Source organism: Neolamprologus brichardi, chromosome 10, assembly GCF_056152115.1.
Source record: "Neolamprologus brichardi isolate AB-2024 chromosome 10, ASM5615211v1, whole genome shotgun sequence".
NCBI classification, from domain to species: domain Eukaryota; kingdom Metazoa; phylum Chordata; class Actinopteri; order Cichliformes; family Cichlidae; genus Neolamprologus; species Neolamprologus brichardi.
Genome location: NC_142113.1, coordinates 18,786,035 through 18,811,941, shown reverse-complemented (window position 1 = coordinate 18,811,941; position 25,907 = coordinate 18,786,035). Strand labels below are relative to the sequence as shown.

Sequence of the window (25,907 nt, the reverse complement as noted above, 5' to 3'; positions counted from 1 at the left end):
CCCTGTATGCAGCTCATCTGCAGTCTGGTGTTACCCACATCTTCCTATTCAGAAGGCAGAATTTCCGAGTTCTGAGTACAATCAAAGCATCACGACTGCAGTTTTTGTGTTGGATGTAAAAAGCGCACATGATGCTGTGACGTAGGCTAGAATCATGGCCACGGTCAACGACGGTCCAGGCGTGGGATTTCTCTTGTGGAAATATGCACATTATTATTATTTTTTCTATTGGTAGGTGGCACAGTGCACTTGTTGCAAGTAAGCAAGCTAGAAGACTGGCAAAGTTATGGGAGCAACACATTAACAAGAGAATTCTGAGTAAAACCAAAGTTACTTTCCCTAGTAACTAGTTACTTTGAAAGTAACGAGTAACTTGAAGTAACTGAGTTACTTTTGATAGGAGTAACTAGTAATGTAACTAAGTTACTAATTTAAAGTAACTTACCCAACACTGGTAATCAGGCCTAGGATGTGCCTAGTAAAGCTGAACACAGGGTTCCAAAAATGTGCTAATCACAGTCATGATTTAACAAGAGATCGATTTCTTTTTCACACAGGGTCGGGTAAATGGTAAAATGGCCTGTATTTGTAAAGTGCTTTACTAGTCCCTAAGGACCCCAAAGCGCTTTACACATCCAGTCATCCACCCATTCACACACACATTCACACACTGGCGATGGCAAGCTACATTGTAGCCACAGCCACCCTGGGGCGCACTGACAGAGGCGCGGCTGCCGGACACTGGCGCCACCGGGCCCCCTGACCACCACCAGTAGGCAATGGGTGAAGTGTCTTGCCCAAGGACACAACGACCGAGACTGTCCAAGCCGGGGCTCAAACCGGCAACCTTCCGATTACAAGGGGAACTCCCAACTCTTGAGCCACGACCGATATTCATATGAATATATGAATATAAGAAATATGAGATAACAAAAGGTTTGGATAACTTTCCTCCTCATCAAGAAATTATTTAAACAACTAAATTTTTGTTATTTATTCAGGTTATCTTTGTCAGATGTTAAAATTTGAATATGTACACACAGAAAAGTGACCGACAATTCATTTTTGGAATATTCAGAAAAACTGAATAAATGTCAGAACTGTTTCTGAGCTAAAGACTTTCTGTGAATACCTCCTCAGGAACTCAAGCTTTGAAACTCAGCTTTTGACAGGACTTTCAGTCTCTTCATGAAGCTGACAAAATAAAACCTTGAGCAAACACAGTCGAGAGTACAGCTATCGAACTCCAGCTGTTATTAAGCACTCACGTGGCATTTTATAGGTCGGTTGTGTTTCTTGGAATTCTTTTTAATGGGCTCCTTTTCTCTGTTTATTTAGTCTTTGTAAGTGTTACTTGAGAAATTCCCACATGAATCTGAGCCTGTTATGATCATATTAAAGAGCGGCAGCTGATGTTTTCTCTTAATATTTTGTTTCTAAATATTAAGTATCATTGTAATTTCTAAAGAATGTCACGGCTGTCTTTCATGTCCTTTATTCAGCATTTTAGCTGAATGGGTGTGTGCTATTTTTTTCCCTTTTTGCTCTACTAGCGATGGAACCTGCTGTGATAGTGTAATTTAACCTCATGTCCACTTTAAAGTACAAAACCTAACAAAATTTTATCAAAGCTTAAATAATTAGTTTGAGTTTTAAATTACAGTTTTGGGCTCAGCTGCGCAGACTTTACTCCCTCTTGAGAGTGTGGTGGCAGTCGTGCATGTGTTTGTTTAAATCTTATCTTTGTAACCTTGTGTTGTCCTTATTGCAACCTTTTCAGATGCATTTAAACAGATGATTTTAGTTTTTAGTATTATTACTGTAGCTATTAAAGTGCAAAATACTCAGAGAGCTATTTCTGCATGGTTGTAGTTTGTGTGATGGTTTATTGCACATAACGTGTCAGACATTTCATTGCTTTCTCTCCGTTTTTTTCCTCTTTGTGCAAAACGTACGTTTGTGTTTTTCTTACAGCCACATTTGATGGGTTGTGTTACAGGTCCCTGAGGAGCAATGAGATCCGAGTGTTGTCCGATTTTGTTTTCTCAGAATACTCTGCCTTGGAGAGACTGTGAGTATTTTTATGCCATTTTTATGTGTTTTTGTTTTTTCGCGGTCTGTTTCTGGGCAATTTAGTTTTTAGTAACTGCAAATGTCAAATCACTTTTATTTGATTTTATCCTTTCTGTAGAATCTGTAGTAATAGTAGCTCAGAAATGACAACGGCTCAAGGACTGTATTGATTTCTACACTTTTCATACACGTTTTCATTTAGTAGTTTGGTAGAGCGGCCTTATAGTGTGACATACTGGACCTGAGCATCCAGTTTTTCCAGTAGATGACTGCTCCATCTACTTGTCTGTTGACAAGAAGATACATTTTCTGTGTTATTTCTTAATAATCATGTAATAAAGTGTAACAATAATATTTCTCTAACAGGTGAAAATAGGATTTTAAGAGCATATGAAAGTTTTCTGTTTTTCCTATGGTCTCAAACATGGTTTGAAATAAAAGAGCATTTGTTATTTTTATTCTGTTCTGTTTTCAGGTTTCTGCAGAACAACAGCCTCCACTTCATATCTAAGCATGCATTCAGCGGTCTGCACAATCTAAAGAGGTTGTAAGTACCCTGCCTCGTTTCCCCTGAAGCAAGTGTATTAATTTTGTTTTCCTTCAGTTCTCTTTTGTGTTACAGGTCAACTTCAATTAATTTGTTTAACCTGAGTGGTGCTCATTTCTTACACGGAGAAAAGCAGTTGTAATTTGTGTTTTGACTCCAGGCTTTTCTGTGGAGTCTGCGGCAAAACAGCAAAACTGTGCATTAAAAAAGAGAGAGAGAGAGAGAGAGAGAGAGAGAGAGAGAGAGAGAGAGAAAGGATCAAGGTGGCTTTTTTTTTGCAAGCCAAAATTTCTGTTTCTGTGTTTAGTTTATGAAATGTCAACAAATAAAACTGTGGAAAAAATGCCATCATTTATTTAAACTGTCTAAAGATGACTTCAATTTTTGTCTGACCAAAAATCATACCCAAAACTATGGGTATGTCCTATGATTATACCTTTGCTGTATTTTGTTACTTTCAAATGTAGTCATTATAGTTGTCTTTTTTTATGACCAAACTTTTTGTGCTTTTCATGCTTTCTCTCAGGTTTCTCAGTGAGAACTTAATCTCCTTCCTCAGTCCCGGTGTGTTCGGGGATCTAAATCAATTGGAGTGGCTGTAAGTAACTCAAAAGCATACGGATGTGCACTTTCAATAGTCACAAATATATGAAAGTTATCCAAAGACTGTAACGTTCTGTTAATTTTGCTTTTAATTTTAAAGGTTGAGATGCAAAAGTTGTCCATTTGATCCATAGGTTGGAAACAAATCCACTAGCTGGATATAAAATTATTTATTTAAGCAGCAGAGTGGAGAAGTGGAAATGGTGCAAAAATAACAAGTTTAAACGGTGCACAGATGTGTGGATTGAGCTTTTTTCTACCCGTGAAATCTTACTTGACTCAAGTAGTTTTTTTCCTTTTTTCTAAATTCTTCTGTAAAACACAAGAGCTAATGTTGTATGCTGCTATTGTGAAATACTGAAAATCACATTTGTTTAAAAATCATATTGGGTCACATTTGTAACATTTATCTAAAGAAATCATAATCACCAATGATTTATTTAATGCGATTAAGCAGTCAAACTAGGTAATCTTGTTTTGTGTGTCAGGATGTTGGACCATAACCCGCTAAGCAGCTTGTCCCAGGACACCTTCACTGGGCTCCAGTCTCTCATGTATTTGTGAGTTGCATTTTTCTTTTAATATTATGTAATAATTTTGACTTGGATTTGTTTCTAGTCTAGGTCTACTCTGAGGTCTTCACTTACAAAATCAAAAGTCTTAAACTCTTGCAAACCTGAAAACACTCAGTAGGAAAATAAACCTTACTTTGCAGCACATGTAAAAAAAAAAGTGTTTATCATCTTACAAAAGTAATTGTGGGGCGATCGTGGCTCAGGGGGTTGGGAAGTGTATCTGTAACCGGAAGGTCGCCGGTTCAATCCCCGGGCTCTCTGTCCTGGTCGTTGTGTCCTACCGCCTACTGGTGTTGGCCAGAGGGGCAGCTGTGGCTACAACCGTAGCTTGCCTCCAGCAGTGTGTGAATGCGAGAGTGAATGAATAGTGGCGTTGTAAAGCGCTTTGGGTGCCTTGAAAAGTGCTATATAAATCCAATCCATTATTGTGCATTGCACTGAACTTTACGTATCTTTAAATATGCTACAATGAAGGCTAATTGCAAGAGGAAAGGTGAGAGTAAATCTATGATTAATGTTAAGAATTAAGTTTAATGCATGTTTAACTTCATATTACTGATGCTTATGAGGGAGCTAGCATGCAGTACGGAGGCCTGTCAGGACAAAAACGAAGCCGCTAATTCCAGTGCACTTCAGATCACTTTGAGGTTTTTGTCATCTGGAATCTTTCACTTTGATAGTTGTGTAATATATCCCATATGCTTGGTTCTACGCCCACTCATTTTATTCATTAGTCAAAAACTGGCCTGGCTTTAAGTGATGCAGAACAAGGTTTGTCTCTAAGAGTAGAGAACTTTCAAAATAATTGATGTTATGAATATATGAATATAAGAAATATGAGATAACTATTGTTCTTGTAGTTACATTTCCACTGAAGTCACAGCAAAGTGGATTCAGCCTCTCTTTTTATTTTACTCAGTAGCAGTTACATGTTTTCGATTATCAACAACAATTTCATGGATTAACAGAATTTGTTTTGTTATCCTTTAATTTTTTCATGCTCGCTAAAATATTTTTGAGTGTTTGCCTCTGCCACTGGTTTCTCTCAAGACTTGTACCAACGATGATGTTTCATCTTTTATTTTGGGTTTTTATGAATGTCTTACAACAGGCATTGATTTTGTCACATAATGCTGGTTCAAGGACCTAAATGCAGACTCGGGAGATAAAATCATGAAACAAAAGGCAAACTACCAAAGAATCCAATATCCATGGCCATGACACACTTCTGATTAACTAAGCTCAATTTAGGGCAGCTGATAGTAGGCTAACTAATCCACAAATCCTCAAAGAGTGTTTGCACTTCCACGGAGGAACTGTTAGACGGGGATGACCATATGTCTCTCATTTGATTCCCCATTCAGCTTTGGAATCAGAGTCCCTTGCCCTTACTGCCCGCTGAAGTGTTGCCACCCAAAATATTAAACATTGTTTTGATACGGAAACTGTTTCAGAGTTGAGGTCTGCCTGTGCCATAATTCTTAAGCAAATAGGGATTTTTTTACTCCACATAGTTAAAACCCCCATCAGCTACCATTTATATAGTTGGCTCAATGTCCGATTTTTTTTCTTTTGTTCATCTCAGCATCAGCAGAGATTTGAAGAAAGAAAATTACAGTGAACAGTTTGGTACATCCATTCTGTTATTGTTTGGTATATTTCTTGAGGAATGAAGGGCGCTTCTCATTGGTTAGAGGGAAGTGAGTTTGACACAACTATCCAAGTCCAGAATTGGCAAAACATCCCTACACTTGAATATTCCTACCACCTCATTTCAGTGTGGGCTTGATGCGCTGCCATGTCATTCTCTGTCTTGTACATCTCAGACTTATATTACTGGCAGAAACCACAAACTTGGTTTCATCAGAAAATAGAGTTTTCCAGTCATCTGCTGTGAAATGCAGATATGTCTAAGCCCACCCAAAGCATCTGGACATGTGTTCCTTTCCCGAGAAGTGATTTAGAAGAGACCTTTTTCTATCACTAATGAGAAGCTTGATGTGTATCTTCTTTGAGGTCATAGCATTTTGGTCTCTCCGGCCATGCTTTGGATGAAAATGCTCCAGTTTCAGTTGTTTTTATAGCAGGTGAACAATGGCTGCAAGATCATTTAGTTAATTAACCTCTAATAAATGTAATACATCCACCTGTGTGATATGAACAAATGATACAACTCAAGGAACTGTAAGCTTTTGGATAAAGCAGGTCCGTGCAAAACAATCAAGCTTCAACTTCATGCAGAGAAAAAAAAATACAGCAAAAATGTACCTGTAACTTTATTTTGAAAGGTTCGTGGGTAGATATTCTATTGTACATGCAAATATACTTACCTTTAAAAATGAATTTAAAAGTTCCTGGGACATAATTTAATAACATCACATAAAATCCTAAAGTCATAATAATAATAATAATAATAATAATAATAATAATAATAATAATAATAATAATAATGATAATAATAATGATAATAATAATAATAATAATAATAATAATACATTTTATTTAAAAATAGCGCCTGTCAAAGCACCCAAGGCAAGGACACTGTACAACAGATAAAAACACAAAAACTGGAAATATACACAATAATAAGAATAACAGATAAAAGTTAAGAGCATACAGAGGTTTAAACATAAGCAATTTTAAACAGATGAGTTTTGAGGGTGGACTTAAAAAGAGGGAATGAACTAATATTTCTCAGGGGGTAAGGAATTCCAAAGTCGAGGGGCAGAGCAACTAAAAGCCCTGCCCCCCATTGTAATCAGACGAGCGGAAGGAACAGAGAGAGAAAGAGAAGATGAAGATCTGAGGCACCGGGATGGGAAGTTCATCTGTACTAAATCGGAGAGGTATGGTGGAGAGAGAGAATGAATAGCCTTAAATGTATAAAGGATTATTTTTAAATGGATGCGAAATTTAACCGGGAGTCAGTGAAGCTGCTTCAGGATTGGGGAGATGTGGTGGGTAGAGGAAGTCCTAGTAATAATACGGGCAGCAGAATTCTGGACACGTTGGAGCTTGTTAATGGATTTTTGTGTAAGGCCAAATAATAGTGAGTTACAGTAATCAATTTGAGAGATAACAAGATTATGGACGAGAACGGCAGTGGCCAGTGGTGGGAAGGTTACTTTTAAAATGTATTCCATTACAGATTACAGAATACATGCCCCAAAATGTATTCTGTAACGTATTCCGTTACGTTACTCAATAAGAGTAACGTATTCTGAATACTTTGGATTACTTAATATATTATCATGCTGTTTACAACTACATGAATGTACTATTGCTGTGATTTATTACTGTTACTGAAGGTCCGCGACTCAGAACCGTAGTAAAGGGACCTCTGACTAATTGGGTTCTGTGTCGGGCTCGTAGCCGAAAACTAGCTTTACTTTGTTGTCTGGGTCAAGTTTGCTAGTGAGAGACAGAGAGAGGCATTGAAAGGCTGCTCCAACAGAACTTAAGTTTTCGGCTACGAGCCCGACACAGAACCTATCCAAGTCCAGAATTGGCAAAACATCCCTACACTTGAATATTCCTACCACCTCATTTCAGTGTGGGCTTGATGCGCTGCCATGTCATTCTCTGTCTTGTACATCTCAGACTTATATTACTGGCAGAAACCACAAACTTGGTTTCATCAGAAAATAGAGTTTTCCAGTCATCTGCTGTGAAATGCAGATATGTCTAAGCCCACCCAAAGCATCTGGACATGTGTTCCTTTCCCGAGAAGTGATTTAGAAGAGACCTTTTTCTATCACTAATGAGAAGCTTGATGTGTATCTTCTTTGAGGTCATAGCATTTTGGTCTCTCCGGCCATGCTTTGGATGAAAATGCTCCAGTTTCAGTTGTTTTTATAGCAGGTGAACAATGGCTGCAAGATCATTTAGTTAATTAACCTCTAATAAATGTAATACATCCACCTGTGTGATATGAACAAATGATACAACTCAAGGAACTGTAAGCTTTTGGATAAAGCAGGTCCGTGCAAAACAATCAAGCTTCAACTTCATGCAGAGAAAAAAAAATACAGCAAAAATGTACCTGTAACTTTATTTTGAAAGGTTCGTGGGTAGATATTCTATTGTACATGCAAATATACTTACCTTTAAAAATGAATTTAAAAGTTCCTGGGACATAATTTAATAACATCACATAAAATCCTAAAGTCATAATAATAATAATAATAATAATAATAATAATAATAATAATAATAATAATAATAATGATAATAATAATGATAATAATAATAATAATAATAATAATAATACATTTTATTTAAAAATAGCGCCTGTCAAAGCACCCAAGGCAAGGACACTGTACAACAGATAAAAACACAAAAACTGGAAATATACACAATAATAAGAATAACAGATAAAAGTTAAGAGCATACAGAGGTTTAAACATAAGCAATTTTAAACAGATGAGTTTTGAGGGTGGACTTAAAAAGAGGGAATGAACTAATATTTCTCAGGGGGTAAGGAATTCCAAAGTCGAGGGGCAGAGCAACTAAAAGCCCTGCCCCCCATTGTAATCAGACGAGCGGAAGGAACAGAGAGAGAAAGAGAAGATGAAGATCTGAGGCACCGGGATGGGAAGTTCATCTGTACTAAATCGGAGAGGTATGGTGGAGAGAGAGAATGAATAGCCTTAAATGTATAAAGGATTATTTTTAAATGGATGCGAAATTTAACCGGGAGTCAGTGAAGCTGCTTCAGGATTGGGGAGATGTGGTGGGTAGAGGAAGTCCTAGTAATAATACGGGCAGCAGAATTCTGGACACGTTGGAGCTTGTTAATGGATTTTTGTGTAAGGCCAAATAATAGTGAGTTACAGTAATCAATTTGAGAGATAACAAGATTATGGACGAGAACGGCAGTGGCCAGTGGTGGGAAGGTTACTTTTAAAATGTATTCCATTACAGATTACAGAATACATGCCCCAAAATGTATTCTGTAACGTATTCCGTTACGTTACTCAATAAGAGTAACGTATTCTGAATACTTTGGATTACTTAATATATTATCATGCTGTTTACAACTACATGAATGTACTATTGCTGTGATTTATTACTGTTACTGAAGGTCCGCGACTCAGAACCGTAGTAAAGGGACCTCTGACTAATTGGGTTCTGTGTCGGGCTCGTAGCCGAAAACTAGCTTTACTTTGTTGTCTGGGTCAAGTTTGCTAGTGAGAGACAGAGAGAGGCATTGAAAGGCTGCTCCAACAGAACTTAAGTTTTCGGCTACGAGCCCGACACAGAACCCAATTAGCCAGAGGTCCCTTTACTACGGTTCAGAGCCGCAGACCTTCAGTAACAGTAATAAATCACAGCAATAGTACATTCATGTAGTTGTAAACAGCATGATAATATATTATTAAGTAATCCAAAGTATTCAGAATACGTTACTCTCATTGAGTAACGTAACGGAATACGTTACAGAATACATTTTGGGGCATGTATTCTGTATTCTGTAATGGAATACATTTTAAAAGTAACCTTCCCAACACTGAGTATATGACATGTGAACATTTTTCCATGCAAACATGTTGCTGCTTCCTGTTGTCTGTCTGACTTTTGACTCACTTTTGCTTGACCGACCACCGATCCTACACTCTGACATTTATATATGGATGACAAGAAGTCCAGGAGTAATTTGGCTCTTAAAAGTCACAGTCTAAGCCTTACATCTGTTTAGTAGTCACTCTACAACTCTGTTCGGTCCTATTTAGTTTTGCGATTAAATGTCTTCCTCCCCCCTTCAGGTCCATGGTGAACACTTCACTGCAGCAGCTTCCTCATCCAAGCTTCTGTCAACACATGCCTGCCTTGGACTGGCTGTGAGTGAGAGTGTACTTGTGTGCATGCAGGTGTGTAATGCATGTGATGTTAGTGCACTAAAAAGTGTCGCAGTTATGCTGATGTGTGTTTGTCCTTGTTTGCATATATAAATAACAAATTAAACTGGTATTATAGAGGTGATACTGAGTTGCATGACAGTTTGAGTCAGCCGATATCTCTGGGGCTGCTCAGATTTGCTTTATTTTTTTCTGAGCAGATTAAGTGCAAGAAAAATATTCCATTTATTTTTTCTTTCATAACTTTTACCAAAAAACTATTACACCCTTATATTTGTATGTTTAGTAAATGTACATTTTTATTTTCCCTCTCCTCCTGTTTTCACTACTCTCAGGGATCTTGAGGGAAACCAGATTCAAACTCTTAACTACTCTATCTTAAAGTCATGCAGCAAGCTTGAAGTTTTGTGAGTATCCTGCTTTATTAAAAGTTCAATAAGAATGCTGAAAGCTCAGGGTTTAAATCTGCACACCACAAAGAAAGTTTCCCAAAAGATAAGGTAACGAGAGGTGTTTTTTGATCTTCAGATGCTGCATATATACTCAGCAGCTACTTTGTTAGGTAGACTTGTTGAACTACTCAATAACACAAATATCTAATCGGCCAAACAAATAGCCGCAACTCTGTGCATGTAGGCATGAAAACATGGTCAAGATGACCTGCTGAAGTTCAAACTAGGCATCTACATGAGAAAGAAGATTGATTTAAGTGACTCTGAATGTCACGAGGCTGAAGAAGTCACTTGAATGAGTGACAAAACGTTTCTCCCACTGAAAACGCTACGCCCAGATGAACATAATCAAGTTTTTGGGATGTCCAAAGAAGACTGTAAAAATGTTGTCTGGTCTCATGAGTCATGATTTCTGTTGCAACATCTGGATGTTAGCATTTGGCGTTAACAACAAGAAAGCATGGATCCATCCTGCCTTGTGTCAAAGCTCGGGTTAGTGGTGGAATAGTGTTGGGGATATTTTCTTGGCACACGTTGTGTCCCTTCAGACCAGTGGAGCATTGTTTAAACACAACAGCCTACCTGCGTATTGTTGCTGACCATGACCACAGTGCACCCATCTTCTCATGGCTCAGATCACTTTGAACTGGTTTCTTGGACATGGCCTCTCAACATCTCAACCCAGTAGAGCAGGTGTTTCAAACACAATGGCCCAACAAAGACAAAACTATGCATAAGACAAGACCCCCCACAGCCATTCAAACTAGTATATAAACAATTAAATAAAAAGTTTGTGTCTTTCATCTTTCTACTATAGAAATATGTTTTTTTTTTTTGCATTTTACAAAGTGTCCACAGTAAAAAGAATCACTTGTTGAAAGGTTGCTTGTGTCAGAACTATAACAGAATGTGATATAGATACAATATTACAGCTGTTGCACTGTTAGTCTACAGCAAGTGTTAGTTAAGTGTACTAATGATGATGTGTTTGTGCATGTTTAATATATCTCTGGGGTCTCAGTTGTGCCTAAATGCATTTAATGTTGTGTTTACAGGAAATACATTAGAAATTATGGACTTTTCATATATCACTGCAGTTAGTTAATCATCCTTAAGGGACTTAAGTGCCTTAAGTTTTTAGAAAACCTCCCATTTTAATCCTTTAATTGTGTTTTATTCGTTTTATTTTATCTGTTTACCATCTTATTTTATCTCCTATTCTCTCCCCTTGGCGCGCCCAACCTCAGACACACTTGTTCTCTTTTTATTTATTTTATTAATTAACAAGAACAAATTCTGCTGTGCAATCAGATCTCTAAGAAATTGGTCAAACAAGCATAGAAATAGAAATTGTCGCAACTAAATGTGACTATCAGGCCTGGCCTAAACTTGCTTGGAAACTTGACTTAGGCCAAAAATTACACTGTGGTAAGCAGGCCTGCTGATCTTGGCTTAATTAGGCTTCTCACCAGCTCTTTTTCTGCAGACCTACTTTGAGTTGGCCTCGGCATGCAATCATGTCACTAGAGCCAGCAGCTCTGGAGGATATGCTTAAGTAAAGCTTTTCCTGGGCACATTGTGCTCTTCATTTATTTTTATCCCAGATGTGGAGGGTCACTGGGTTAAATAGGACATAAACAGAAATTAATGCTCTGGGTTTTAGTCTGCCAGGTCCGTCACTACCATGTGATAGTGAGCTTGTGGGATGGCACCTATTCATTCACTTGTCACCACATCTGCCAGAACACCATGTCTGTTGATTCAAGTATAGGTTCAGTGGATTGTGTATATGGATCTTTTGCTTCCCACTGTCAACAGGATCACCTCATACACCAACAGAAGCCAGAAAAATGCCATACACTTAAATTTAAGCTCTTCCACTTCGGTGAGCCAAGTCTCAATCTCCTTGGTGGATGCTGCATCCCTGACCTCACCAAGGCTGCCGACTTGCTGTTTCACAAATGGCCCTGCAAAGCCCAACAGTAAAGCCTGTTGTTTTTAGGACCTACCAGAGCAGCTCATGTGCCTCAGAGGAGGTTAAACTAAGATCTAGACAGAAGTGCAATCAAGGTTTGTTTCAAATGAATGCATGTGCGGCATTTTTAAGCTCCACAAATAAAAAGACAACATAGGGCTGAGAGGAGATGAGCCATGAGGTTTGGCAGTGAAATAAGCTGAACTAGAGGAAAGGATTCACACGAAGTTCAGTGAGTAGGGAGGCCTAAGCAGGGTCATGCAAACTTTGAGGACATGGTTAAGACTGAGTCTATCCATTTATACCAGTTTTCCAACAGCACTTTGCAGCTCTCTGATGGTTTCTGACAGCAGCTCTGCCTTCTTCAGGTTACTGATAGACAACAGGATTAGGACAATTCCCGAAAACACCTTCCAGTCTCTGTGGAAGCTGGCCGAACTGTGAGTAAGAGCATATTCACAGAAAGTCAGTAAAACCATGTCAAAAAAATAAATAAATAAATATACACCACTGTCTTCAAGTTCACTCAAAGAGATTCTGGTAAGGCTGGTGTTAGTCAGAGAGGTTTTGTTCTGATGAGATGTGAAGTGTCAGGGATGAGTAAGAAAAGAAACCTGTGTAGAATTTCATGCAAACATTATGTATCTGCGCATTTATTTAAAGCCTTTTCTGTTTTCTATGCACATTTACACTGTCCATGTTTGGAATTGAATGAGAAAAATGTAAATGTGCTATAAAGTGAGTCAGGTTTAATTTTTCCCTTGTTTCTCTTTCATCCTCTTTAGGGATCTGTCTAGGAACAGGATTAGGGAGCTGCCGAAAAACACCTTCAAGAGTCTCTCCAAATCCCTCCTTAAACTGTGAGTAAATGATAGTGTGGAAAATCATTCGTCATTATGTGGGTTTTGTAACAGGAGTGAATTAGGACAAGGTCTAAAGTAGGATTAAGAAAAAATAACTTTGTGAAGGTTTCTGAGAATGTGACTTATTCTTAGTGGGATACATGGAGGCTGTAATCAGATGCAGAATAAAACTATTTTTGTTGGAAGCTTTGAAAGAAAGAACTTATATAATTAATGTAAAAGAAAAATCAATCATGAAACTGTTGCATTGGGTTAAAATAATAAGTGCAAGCATCATATTTTTAGATAAACTGAGTTTATTTATGTGCCAATTCTATATAATCCTCCATTAATCCTCTTGCTTCATTTTCATTTAGTGGTATTTTGAGCTTCTTTTCCACTATGTGAGAGGAAAATGATATATAGTAATGTAATATAAGAAATATTTACAAACTGAAGACAGGCAGTAAAATCCTGCATCAAACTGCAATATGTAGTAGGGATTTTTTTGTATTTTATATTTAAACTTCTAAACTTTTATTATTAATTCAAGTGCTGTAACAAAATTATTTTCCAAATAAAGGATAAATAAATTATTATTAAGCCTGCAGCACTTATTCAAATTCTTCACTCTGTATTTAGAGGTGAGTCGAGCAAAATTTTGTCGTGGATACAAGTTTTGGTGACTTACGGGTGACACACGAAACAAACAGAGAACATAACACTGCATTTGCAGAGGCACGATGAAATGAACATGATATAGAGGAATATTTAAAGAATGGAAATGTATAAATCTAATTTTATAAATTTATTAATAAATCTTGACATATTGAAGTTAATAATCGCTGTGTGTATGATAACGCAAACGTTCATTCAGACCGGCCCACCCTTTCAGAAGGATATTTGGTAGTTTCTTGTGAATTGTGTGGGTCACCTTGAACATCATAGGAGAAACACCTATAATAAAACCAAGAAAATGTGTATCTTACACACTATGATTGCAGGGGGCTTTGGCCTAAAATCTCCCTAAAATGATAAACAACCTAGAAAATGATTCAATGACGAAAGACCATTCAGAAACTGCTGTAGGTGGAGTGTTACTTTTAATGGAATAACTGGCAGTTAATAAGCTTAACTCTTAACTTTTCCTCTTAACTGAGTAAAGCCAGAACAGTGAATTACAAGAATTAAAAAAAACTAGAGTACGTCTTGAACTTTCTGACAAATTTTTAAAAAGGAAATAAAATATAAATTTTCATATATGAGTTTATATAGATAGATAGATAGATAGATCTATATTAAAGCCTGGCCCACTTCATGGCTTTGCAAAAAGTTAAGAATGGCATAAATGTTGTGCTTTTAAATGTCTTTTAATACATTTTACAGCTTTTCTTGCTGATGAAGCTCTCTGCCATGGCCATTCAAACTACGCCAAAGGGTGGAATAGGGGAAAAAAATAAGACATTTTCTGTGAATTAACAGAAACATTCAGGTTTATAATTAGCGGACAGTCTGGACACTGAACCATCAGAACTTTTTCTGTAATTTTACACATTTACTTCTTAAGGTTTTGGCCCAAGGAGTCGTGCTGACTCATTTCCTTTGTTTACTAAAAACAAACAAAGAAAAATTAAGAAATACTGTTGAAATTGCGCACCTTCTTCTTCTATTAAGACATCTCAGTAAATGCGTAGTTAAACTTTTTTTCACTGACAGAAAGGGCAGTTTCCCTGGTCTGGGCCACTTAAGATCAAAGTCAGCTGTATGTGACCCACAATGACTTCTCTGATGTAGTGGTTTCAAAAGCTCATCAAATCAAATATGATACGCTCAGCGTTACAAGGTTAACGCTGATCGTCCGTGTAACTCACAGTTTTAGAGCTGCTCCTCATATGCATTGTGTTGTGCATTAAGGCATATGGACTGTTTAATTTTGTAGTGTTAATCGCATGTATAAAATGCCTCAGCCTTTTCTATGCATACTCAAATCTTCCACTTATTACGTAAAAACAACATTTCTGTACTTTTGCCTCTTAGTGCTGAAGGGGAAAAAATTACCAAAATGAATGAACCTTGAGACAAACCTGTTTATGAGCAGCAGCTGAAGACTTTTTTTGGGAAAGGAGGGGCCAGGACTGGAGATGCTGTCAGTCAGAGTAACAGCGTATGAATAATTGCTTTCATAAAACTGTTGCGCTCCAGTTGGTTCGCTGGCTCCGTGTGTGTGTGTGTGTGTGTGTGTGTGTAACTCGGTAAAGATCACTAGGGACATGGCGTTAAACTAGTTTGTCATTAAAACGGGACAGTCCCCAGAACTTAAATCAAAATTGGCATAAGTTTGGCTTGAAGTCTGAACTAGCTTGACTGAAGGTTTCTCATGCAGTCGTCATGTTTGTGCGGGTGTTAGGCCGAAGAGTGAGTCACGAAATGAGGCTGCGGTTGCCGTTTGGATGCTGCCCATTATTCACAACTGTGCCGCTCTCTGTCTCAGCCTAGTCTATAACTTCCCGCCAATAAAATCTGATATTAACGTAGCCTCATCAACCTCATAAATCTGCACTGAACTCACGGGTTCAGTGCAGACTTAAACTGACTTAAACTGCAGTGTTTTGAGAACGGAGTCTTAGATTGAATAGTCAGTTATTTTTCTTGGCCACTCTCATCATGAGTTAAGCTGTTTTATCAATACTTTGTAACTACTCCAACACCTAAAGGATCTACTCTGCCTCATCCACCCACCGTCTCCCCCACTTGGCCAACCCCACACATTTAAAACCAAACAAGAAATCCTTCAACTCATTACAAAACAAAGACAGCTTCTTCGTTAGCACTCATGCTCTTTTCAACACCAAAAATATTACTCAAGAGGACATACTGTGTCCATAATAACTCTCCTCCAAAGAGAGGCCATATAGTTCACGTCAGAATTTAGTGTTCCAGCAGAAATGATGGTGATCCCTCTTCCCTCACATTAAAACACAGGTGGGCACAGACATGCAGGAAGATATAAAAAACACTGACCTTTTACTGACTAGGAGAGGAGCAATCCCGTTTCTGTCATGAGATTCTTTTGAAAAAATTATTTCCATGACTAAGACTTAACTGGAACAATGAGATTAGGCTATTTTCCACAGCACAAGCTATCCATGGATCTCACAGATCACTGCTGTCACTTCAAAAGCTGTCCATCGTGAAGTGACTTACAAAGCAGGAAAAAATTTATTATGTCAAAGTATCAAAATATGCTATTGCACAGATCTATCCTGCCATTGTTCATTGCAACATTTGTGGCAACATTCAGGCCCTCTAAAGAAGACTTTAAATCTACTCTAAACTATGTAATCTGAGCAGGGGGAAAAGTGCAGAAAGCATTCTGTATCTAATGTCAGGTGTAATTGGACACAGACCTGTTTTTTACTTGTTTTAAACAATCAAGGATGTCAGGAATGTACTGTCATTTGGCCATTTGTTATATTTCATGTTGACAGGCTTTGTTGTGTTTATCATCTGTTTCTTGTTTCAGAAATATCTCCCATAATCCTCTCCTCTGCATTCATCCAAGCCATTTCCACCACCTGACACATCTTCAGTCTCTGTAAGTACTCTGACATACACAGGTTTGCCTGTTTTTATACATGTGAGGACCTTTATTGCCCTGAGCCTCAAACATCACAACTACATGCTTAATTTTAATAACTTTCCTCTAAACGTTATTCTAACCTCAATCATGAATACTAGTTTAAATCTTCAAACACTTGTTTGAAGTCATCTGGGACTCTCCAGAATATTTTTCTAATGCATTAATGGCTTCTTCACTTTGATGTCTTAATGCTGAAATTGGTCTTCAGAGTTTGCTGTAGTCTAGTGCGGTGGTGAAAACTGTTATTTCCTACAGAGCGCTGGAGGGAATTGAGATCGCAGATATTCAGACTAAGGTGTTTCTTCCCATGAAGAACCTCTCCCACATGTATGTGTAACACACAGCTTCACTTCAGAAGAACCAGCATGTTTTGTCATCTCTTCTTTGTCGGTTGTTTTTTTGTTTGTTTGTTTGTTTTTTACAATTTTTCTCTTTTCTCTACAAGCTATTTCAAGAAGTTTCAGTACTGTTCCTATGCACCTCATGTGAGGTCCTGTAAACCCAACACAGATGGCATCTCTTCTTTTGAGGACCTCCTGGCTAACACGGTGCTGCGGGTGTCTGTCTGGGTCATGGCCCTCATCACCTGCTTCGGTAATCTGTTTGTCATCGGCATGAGGTCGCTGATTCGTGCTGAGAACAACCTGCATGCTGCCTGCATCAAAGTTCTCTGCTGTGAGTAACAACGTAGCACCGGGTGAGACAGTCTCGCAAAATAAAAGTACTTGTAAAAGCAGCGATAAATCTAAATGTCAAGCTTTTCTTTTGGAAAGTGAATAAGTCAGCTTAGCCTTGCTTCTATCCAATGAAACGGGATGCAGAAAATGTAATGTCTGATCAGGCTGGGAGGCAAATAAAAGTTTATTATGCTGGGATGGGATCAAACTGCTTGGAGACTTCCCAATCTACACACTTCTCCTTCATTCTCCTCTTTCACATTCCCTGTGCCTTTCTGTAGCAAAGCCTACTCCAAAAATGCAAAAACTGGGACGTTTTGTAAAGTGGAAATAAAAACAGAATGCAGAAATGTAGAAATCTCATAAAGTTTTACAGATGAGGAAAAAGTTCCAGATAAACTATCAGCTCATTTTGAAATCGATGATAGCAAGCCAAATTTACCAGTGTATAGCATCCGGCCTCATTTAACATCAGTCCATAAAAGTCTGGGACCTGAGGAAACCAGCAGCTGACCTTTAGAAGTGTAGCCTTTTCCCATTCTTGTCTGACAGAGGACTCTAGCTGCTCGGCAATCCTGGATCTAATGTACCCTCATACCATTAGAGAGCCAGGCATCCATGTTTTCCAAAATGAATTTTAAATTTCAATTTGTCTGACCACACAATAGTTTTCCGCTGTGCCTCAGTCCATTTTAAATGACCTTTGGCCGAGAGAAGATGGTAGCATTTCTGGATCATGTTCACATATGGCTTGTTCTTTGCATCATAGAGCTTTAAACCTTCTTGGATGGCACAATGAACTGTGTTCACAGACAGTGAAATCTGGAATTTTTACTGAGCCCATGCAGGGATTTCCATGACAAAATCAAGTCTGTTTTTAATGCAGTGAAGTCTAAGGACCTGAAGATCATGGGCATCCAGTACTGATATTTTTCTCCAGATGCGTCTTTTGATGATATTATGTACTGTAACTGGTGAGGTATCCAAAGTCTTCATAAATTTGCAGTGAGGAAAACTGTTCTAAAATTCTTCAATTTGTGTATTTTTTTTTTTTACAGATTTGTGAACCTCTGCTCATCTTTACTTCTTAGAAACTCTGCCTCTCAGAGATGTTCTTTTTACACCCACTCATGTTTCTGATTTGTTGCCAGTGGTCCCAATGAGTTGCAAAAAGTCTCTGCAGCTGTTTCTTTTTAGTATCACGTACTTTTGTTTTCTGTGTTCTGTTGTGAATAGCACGTGACTATAGGTTTATGAGATTGGTATTTGTGTTTACACAGGATCCCAACTTTTTCTGGATTTGGGATTGTAGTTTGCGTCTCCCCTCATGGTAAAAAGCTTCCCTCCCTGAGTCGGTTTCTACTTGAGGTTGCTTCCTCTTTAAAGGGAGTTCTTTCACCACTCTGTTGTCTATGGCTCGGTCATATGGGATTGTCCAATCAAACCATGGGATTGTGGTTGTATTAGACTGTCACAATATGAACAAAACTGTCTGGAGGCAAAGTTGTTTCCACTTGGTTTGTTTCCAGAAGTAAAAACATGTTTAATTTATTTTTTTTTAATTTAATGTCAGAAAGCTAACAGCATTGTGTTAGTCTCTTGTTTTTGTTTTCTCTAACTCACTAAGACCCTGAGATGGAGGGAAAAGGAAACCATGCAAGTTTTTTGTTTTTTGTTCTGCTGTACTTCTTAAATTGTTTACTTTGTCTTATTTGTACATTATTAACGGAGCACCTTTTCTTTGGAGATTGCAGATAGTTGCGTCTTTAATGTGAGGAGCAGATTGTTCTTTTGTTTTTTTGTTTATTTACTCTGTCATTAATGAATAAGTAAAGAAACATAATCATCCAACTCAAGGACGGGCTTTCTAGGAACATTGAAAATGTGATATAATAGATTAGACGGTGAGAAGCAAGTGGGCTTGAGTTCAGATCCTTAATTAATAAACGGAGGTAAATTTTGAATCTGTGAGAAATGCCTCTTAAAATGCAGTTGAGGTCCTGTCAGATCATTAAAGAAATACACAGTCGCTCAGAGATTGTTTGAGCAGACCCCCACCCCCCAAACCTCGGGTTGAGAGGTTTAACAATAAATATATCAAAATTTGTAGCTAGTTGTAAAACGTTAGCAGTTATGATGCATTTAACATCTCACTAAAATTGCATTTTTAATGCAGGGGTGTCTTTGGTTACAGGGAATCATGTTTTTACAGCGGTGATAACTTAGTGAAGAAGACATTATTGTGCAGCTATTAGTAAGTATAAATTTAGATTGCCATAGTCTTCTTAAAATTAAGATGTTAACCACAACGACTGAAAATATACTTTACGTTTAATTTCTAATATTTTAGGTAAGCTGAAATGTTGCACTATTTATAAGTGCAGCTTATAAAAGGATTAAAGGTATTACAACAGTGAGTTTTAGGATAAAATAAGATAGAAACACTTTCTTATTCCAACAAGTAATTACACAGGACACAGAGGGTTTGATGTACCGCGGTACATCATGTGGTACTCATAAATATACTTTGATTAGTGTGTGATTACATGTTCCATCTTCCAACAAATTGATCTGTTCTCAAAAACTCTTTTTATCCATTAAAAATATAAAGGAGCAGGCATCAGTTTGTGGAAGCCACCAACAACAACAGCTGGTTATAAGCTAACATCATGTTTCCTTCTCATAAACAGTTTGTTTATATTCTTGCACCATAGGGTTGAGTTTTTTCATGAGGTGTCTGTTAGAGCCACTATAAAGGAAGTTTCACTAATGTTAATGTTAATGACTAACAGCAGCTAACAACAGCATTTCCCAACAGAAAAGTTTAGCATATCTCAAACTACAATCACTTCAGTATCGCTGTCATCAGATGTGAGCTTCACTGGCTCATCGACTCATATCAGACTCCTTTCACAAAGTTTTACAGCCTGCTAATAGACACCAAACAAACTGACGTCTGAGGTAAACAGCAGACTGACAGCCTACACTCCCTACAGATGAACAGACACCGGAGCTGTTTGTCCTAGAGTGGCCACCATACCTAAGAGTATGCACTTGAATTGGGAGGGGTAAGAAAACAGTTGACTGCAATCTAGTGCATCTAGATCTAGTGGTGAGATTTTACACACAGTTTTAGTTTAAACCCAACGCTTACCTAATTTCTTTCCAACCCACCTATCTGCATATAGCAAGATCCATCCATGCTTGTGGTTCCATTAATCTTGCCTGTTGTGGTGACTTAAAAAATATTATGATACTGTTTTTGGGAAAGATGTAGATGTAGTAAAGATGTAAGATGTAGTGGGTGGCTGTAGCTCAGGTGGCAGAGCAGGTCAGCCACTAATCAGAAGGTCGGTGGTTTGATCCCAGGCTGCCTCCTGGCTGCATGCCAAATATCCTTGGGCAAGATACTAACCCCAATGTTTGCCTACTGGTGGTGGTCAGAGGACCCGGTGGTGCCTGTTTCTGGCAGCCTCGCCTCTGTCAGTGCGCCCCCGGGCAATGTAGCTTGCCATCGCCAATGTGTGTGTGAATGGGTGAATGACTAAATGTAGTGTAAAGCGCTTTGGGGTCCTTAAGGACTAGAAAAGCGCTATACAAATGCAGGCCATTTACCATTTACAGATGGGCTTATAGTCACACAGGGCACATCTGCCAGTAAATATACTCATAGATGTCATCCTTATCATCCAGGTGCTGACTGCCTCATGGGCGTGTACCTATTTTTTGTTGGCGTATCTGATGTAAAATTTCGCGGTCAGTACAACCGTAACGCCCTGCTGTGGATGGAAAGTGCGGAGTGTCGGACCATTGGATTCCTGGCCATGCTCTCCTCAGAGGTACTGCCCATGTATATATCACACACTTCAACACGCGCAAATATGCATGCAGATTGAGACAAACTGATCTGTACTGTAAAATGGACACAAAGAGTTGCACTTACACACCCTTCGCTTTTTGCTTGTACTTTTGCCCTGCTGTTTTCAGCTAAAGTAGCTTCAAGATTAAAATCATATTTTGTTCCGCTCACTGGCCGTATCAGCTTGTTTTGGCTCTGCGTTATATAAATATCATGTTTTCAGAGTAAAGTACTCAAATTATGCTCTCTTTTACTTTAAAAACGTGTTTATAATTCACTCTCACTCATTGCATTTAGCTGACATAACAAGCCTCAGCTGGAGTTTAACAGCCCATCTCAGAACTTTATGCACTTTCCAGGATAAATCATCATTAGACTGCATTAGCGGCAATTCAGAAAACTGACTTTATAAATGATGTGAACCCAATTTCCATCGTCTGCATGTTGATTCCTCTGTCATAATAGAGGTTCTACTAATAACAGTGCAGCCAATATTCAAAGCAGTGCTTCAGTTTATAAGTTAAAAACATGTTGTTTTTGTTTGCGGTGCATGTTTCTCCTCAGGTGTCTGTTCTCCTCCTGACCTACCTGACTCTGGAGAAGTTCCTTGTCATTGTTTTCCCTTTTAGCAATTTGCGCCCAGGCAAATTTCAGACAGGGGTAAGTTGCACTTTTCATAATGGGGAACAATGTGCCTGATGAATGTCATCCAACTGTTGTCTTTGTCTACAAAGTAATCGTCACTCTTATTTTGAAGAAAAACTGCTGAAGAACACACTGCACAAAAGTCCTCAACGCTCACTGACTCAGTAACTGCAGAGCTCCAAACCTCCTCTGGCATTAACATCATCACAAAAACTGTTTGCTGGGAGCTTCATGCCTTCAGTAGGTGTAAAGTGCAGGTAGCTCATTTTAGTCCACTAGTAATCTGAGCTGTAAGGGAAAACAGTTTGTGTGGAGAACAAAAGAGAGATATCCTTTGTTCTACTGGTATGGTATGAAGTATAAAGTAACCCCTGAACATCACCAGAAGTCCCCAAAATATTGACCATTTCCAGATTTACTACAGTCTAATATTAATTTTACTGCTTTGAACCAAGTCTAAGAGTCAGCCATTTACTGTAAATACGCCTCCACCCACCTCACATCCACCAGTAAAGAATTAAAAGACCTACTGCTTGTTCTCCCAGATTGTCCACACAGGGGCAGAACATGAAGTGACCCGTCAGTCAGCAGGAGGCAACTTGATTGAACCAAATGTTTGAAATCTGATTAAATAAATGTCAACTAGAGTTTGGAAACCCAGGCAGTCATAACTTTTCTTATTTGGGGAATTTGAAGAGCACATTGTGTGAAGTCCTGACAGCACGTATGTTGTCCTGCTTTAAGGTGGTCCTGGCTTCGATCTGGCTGCTGGGGTTTATTATTGCAGCCGTGCCCCTAATGAATGAGGACGTCTTTGGGAACTACTATGGACGTAATGGGGTCTGCTTTCCCCTGCACTCTGACAGGCAAGAAAAACCTACTGCCAAAGGATATTCCACAGGGATTTTTCTGGGTGAATAGAAGATTTTGTTTTTCATGAATTTTCATTCCATATTTTATACTTACATAAGTAATAGACAGCACTCAGAAGTGGGATTAATTCTTTGTATTATTGTAGGGTCTTTACCTTACAACATAAAACGCCTTGAGGCAACTGTTGCTGTGATTTGGTGATGTATAAATGAAATTGAATTGAATTGGAGTTCAGTAAAATCTTTTTTTAAAATGGTCTTTTCCAGAAAAGAAAGACAATCTTCCATTTAAACTTTAAACACCCAAAGAAATGCAAAATTGTGCATTCATTATCACAGAATATACAAAGTGTAAAGTAAAAAAAACTATGCAGTACAAATCTGTGAAGCAGAACTGTCGGCTTCCACACTTTTCCTGAGTTCAAAACCACTTAAATACTGTATTTAATAATGCATGAACTGCATAACAGTGTTTGATATAGTCCCAGCCAGCATGAAAAGCATTTGTATCTCTTTAGGTCTAAACCTGGTGGCTTTCCTGGTGATTGTATTCTCCTACTCCAGTATGTTCTGCTCCATCTATAAAACCGGCATCAATGCCACCGACCTGAGGAGCGGACTGCACAGAGATGTGGCTGTGGCCAACAGGTTTTTCTTCATCGTGTTCTCTGATGCCCTCTGCTGGATTCCTATATTTTTGGTGAAAGTCCTCTCGCTGCTGGAGGTGGAGATCCCTGGTAAGAAGTGAAACAGCTGCCTTATAGTACTTGTAGTATCTTAGAGGTTTAACTATATATATATATATATATATATATATATATATATATATATATATATATATATATATATATATATAGATATAGATATAGATAGGTATAGGTCACTGTGTTACTTTATTGAATAGTTTGCTAACAAGCATCAACACAATTATATTTCTCTAGATTTCAATCACTTGTGAAATGTTTCCTTCCTTAGGCACTATCTCCAGCTGGGTTGTCATCTTCATCCTTCCCATCAACAGTGCCTTGAACCCCATCCTGTACACCTTGACCACCAGCTTCTTCAGAGAGCAAGTGGAAGTTTTACTCTGTCACTGGCAGAGGAGACATAATACTCCTCTGCCAGGAGGAGTGTTATGTCTGAAGAAAGACCGCAAAAGCCTTACGTCGTCCACAATCTTTATGGAGACGTCACGGGGTCTGTGCTACCAGCCACCCGTTTACCTCCAGCAGGTGTCACTTATAAGCACAGATCCTCGCTATGCCTGATGATGTATTTGTAAAGATACAGCATTTTGTAAGCTACTAGTCCTTTTTTATTGTTTTAGTCCATCTTTAAGAACAAAGCGTGCTTCAACAAGACTTCAACAGACTTTTGCTTGGAAATAATTAGCAGTCACTGTGCCATCTCATCACGCTCTGACATTTATAAACTGTGATGACAACCCCAGAAACACACGCCAACCACCCTCAACAGATGACTGTCTGATCATGCCATTCAAGCTCCTTGTTGACTTTATATTTGCAATGAAATTTGAAATGAAACCATTTCCATTTATTCACTCACTTTCTTCCTTCCTTCTTCATAAGGTGATACAAGTACATCCTGGAGAGTCATGTAGAGGCAGACATCCACCAGTGTTCACATTCACACCCACATCCAGGATAGAATCACCAAATATCCTAGCATGAACATATTTGGACCCAAATACAAATAGTACCCAAAGAGAGCCCATGCAGGACAGACCTTTTTGCTTCGAGGCAAAAGACCTAACTACTGTTGCACTTTACCACTTGAATTAATAAAATATAACAAACATAATATAAAAATTCAAGATCTTACAACTGGTCCAGTCATAATTTAGAACATATACTGTTAATGTCAAGCCATCCTGAGGATGGCACAGACCATAAAATGGGTGTCAAACATAGGGCCCAGGGGCTAGAATTGGCCAGGCAAAAACTCTAGTCCCAATGGACTGCTTTGGGGAAATTGAAGGAGATCATAAATCTTGGACTTTTTACCATACTTTCATAAGTTTTACAGCTTTTTTCTACTGATAAAGACCACGCTCCCCACTTCCTCCCAGTGAAAACAGAACTTTTCCTGGAAATTCTTTTTTAATGATAGGACAGTCTGGGCAATGAGCTACCAAAACTTTTTATGTAATTTTACACATTTATTTCTTACTGTCAAAAGCCCAAAAAGTCATTCTGACAGATTTCTTTTTATTTACTTACAGCAGCATTTCTTTATCACGTAAAGGGAGATGCCCAATTTAAATTGCACTTTTTATTAATCTGTTAAGATGAGGGATTAACTGTGCAGTTAACTTCTTTAAAACAATAGAAAAGCGCATTTCAGTTAAGATGAAAATGAGCTATATGTGGCTCTTATGTAAAATGAGTTTGACATCCCTGCTTTAAAATTCCTGAAGTCTATCAAGAAAAGTGTTTAGATGACTCTTGTAAAATACACACATAGATCCTAAACAGTCACTGTGGTGAACTTTTTATGAAGTTTAGAAGCTGTGGGACAAACACAGAGAGACTGACAAATATCAGTGGCATAATATTAATGAAGAACATATTTTATATAGAGAACTATCCAGTTAATCTCTTCTTACCTACTGGTTTCTTTTTTTTTCTTGCCCTTTAATTCCTCCATGCCCATCACTTTTTGGGTGTTTATCAGCTTGTTTAACTATCCTCATAATTCTTGCTTTCATGTCATATTCTTCCATTCCATGTACTGTATCTGCTTTGACTGAACTAATGTTGAAACTGAACCAATATGCTGCAGGCTCTTTGTGCCATAGTCATGCTGTTTAAAAGAACTGCTCTGAACTCTTCATTTCACTGACAACTGGATGAAAGCATTTTGTACACGTATGTCATATTACATGTAAATAACGAACTGACAAATGAGGAGACTGAATTGCGACACTCTTAACATCTGAGACTTTGGAGCTGGACTTTTCCAGATTTCTTTTATGTTTTGATGACTCTGACTTTTTTAACTTAGTGACAATCATTAAACGTGGAGGAGTTTAGACACTGATGACATGAAAAGGAAAGCTGGACAGATAAATAAAAATAGCTGTTTAATGCTTGCATACATTTCTCATTAATATGCCAAGCAATGGAATCCTAACAAGGCCCTTATTTCCTGTTATGCTGTATTGACGTGCATATGTTTATGTTTAGTGTATAAAATTCGGTACGGATCCTCTCGGTGTGAGTTGTGTGTTTTTTGATGGTGTTTGTTGGTGTCAGGCTCTATATTGTTTT

At 38.2% G+C, this 25,907-nt stretch overlaps 1 protein-coding gene across 1 annotated transcript in view; it reads left to right on the top strand.

Moving 5' to 3' along the window:
* Positions 1–25,628, top strand: part of rxfp2a (relaxin family peptide receptor 2a) — a 46,596-nt gene extending 20,968 nt beyond the window's left edge. The window contains exons 5-20 of the mRNA XM_006800136.2: positions 2,000–2,071; positions 2,549–2,620; positions 3,147–3,218; positions 3,712–3,783; positions 9,563–9,637; positions 9,991–10,062; positions 12,451–12,522; positions 12,868–12,942; positions 16,448–16,519; positions 16,820–16,891; positions 17,010–17,239; positions 20,935–21,080; positions 21,665–21,760; positions 22,490–22,658; positions 23,136–23,354; positions 23,593–25,628. Coding sequence (XP_006800199.2) covers positions 2,000–2,071; positions 2,549–2,620; positions 3,147–3,218; positions 3,712–3,783; positions 9,563–9,637; positions 9,991–10,062; positions 12,451–12,522; positions 12,868–12,942; positions 16,448–16,519; positions 16,820–16,891; positions 17,010–17,239; positions 20,935–21,080; positions 21,665–21,760; positions 22,490–22,658; positions 23,136–23,354; positions 23,593–23,885 — 1,879 coding nt within the window. The 3' untranslated portion in view covers positions 23,886–25,628. The remainder of the gene's footprint in view (positions 1–1,999; positions 2,072–2,548; positions 2,621–3,146; positions 3,219–3,711; positions 3,784–9,562; positions 9,638–9,990; positions 10,063–12,450; positions 12,523–12,867; positions 12,943–16,447; positions 16,520–16,819; positions 16,892–17,009; positions 17,240–20,934; positions 21,081–21,664; positions 21,761–22,489; positions 22,659–23,135; positions 23,355–23,592) is intronic.
* Positions 25,629–25,907: the final 279 nt, after the last annotated feature.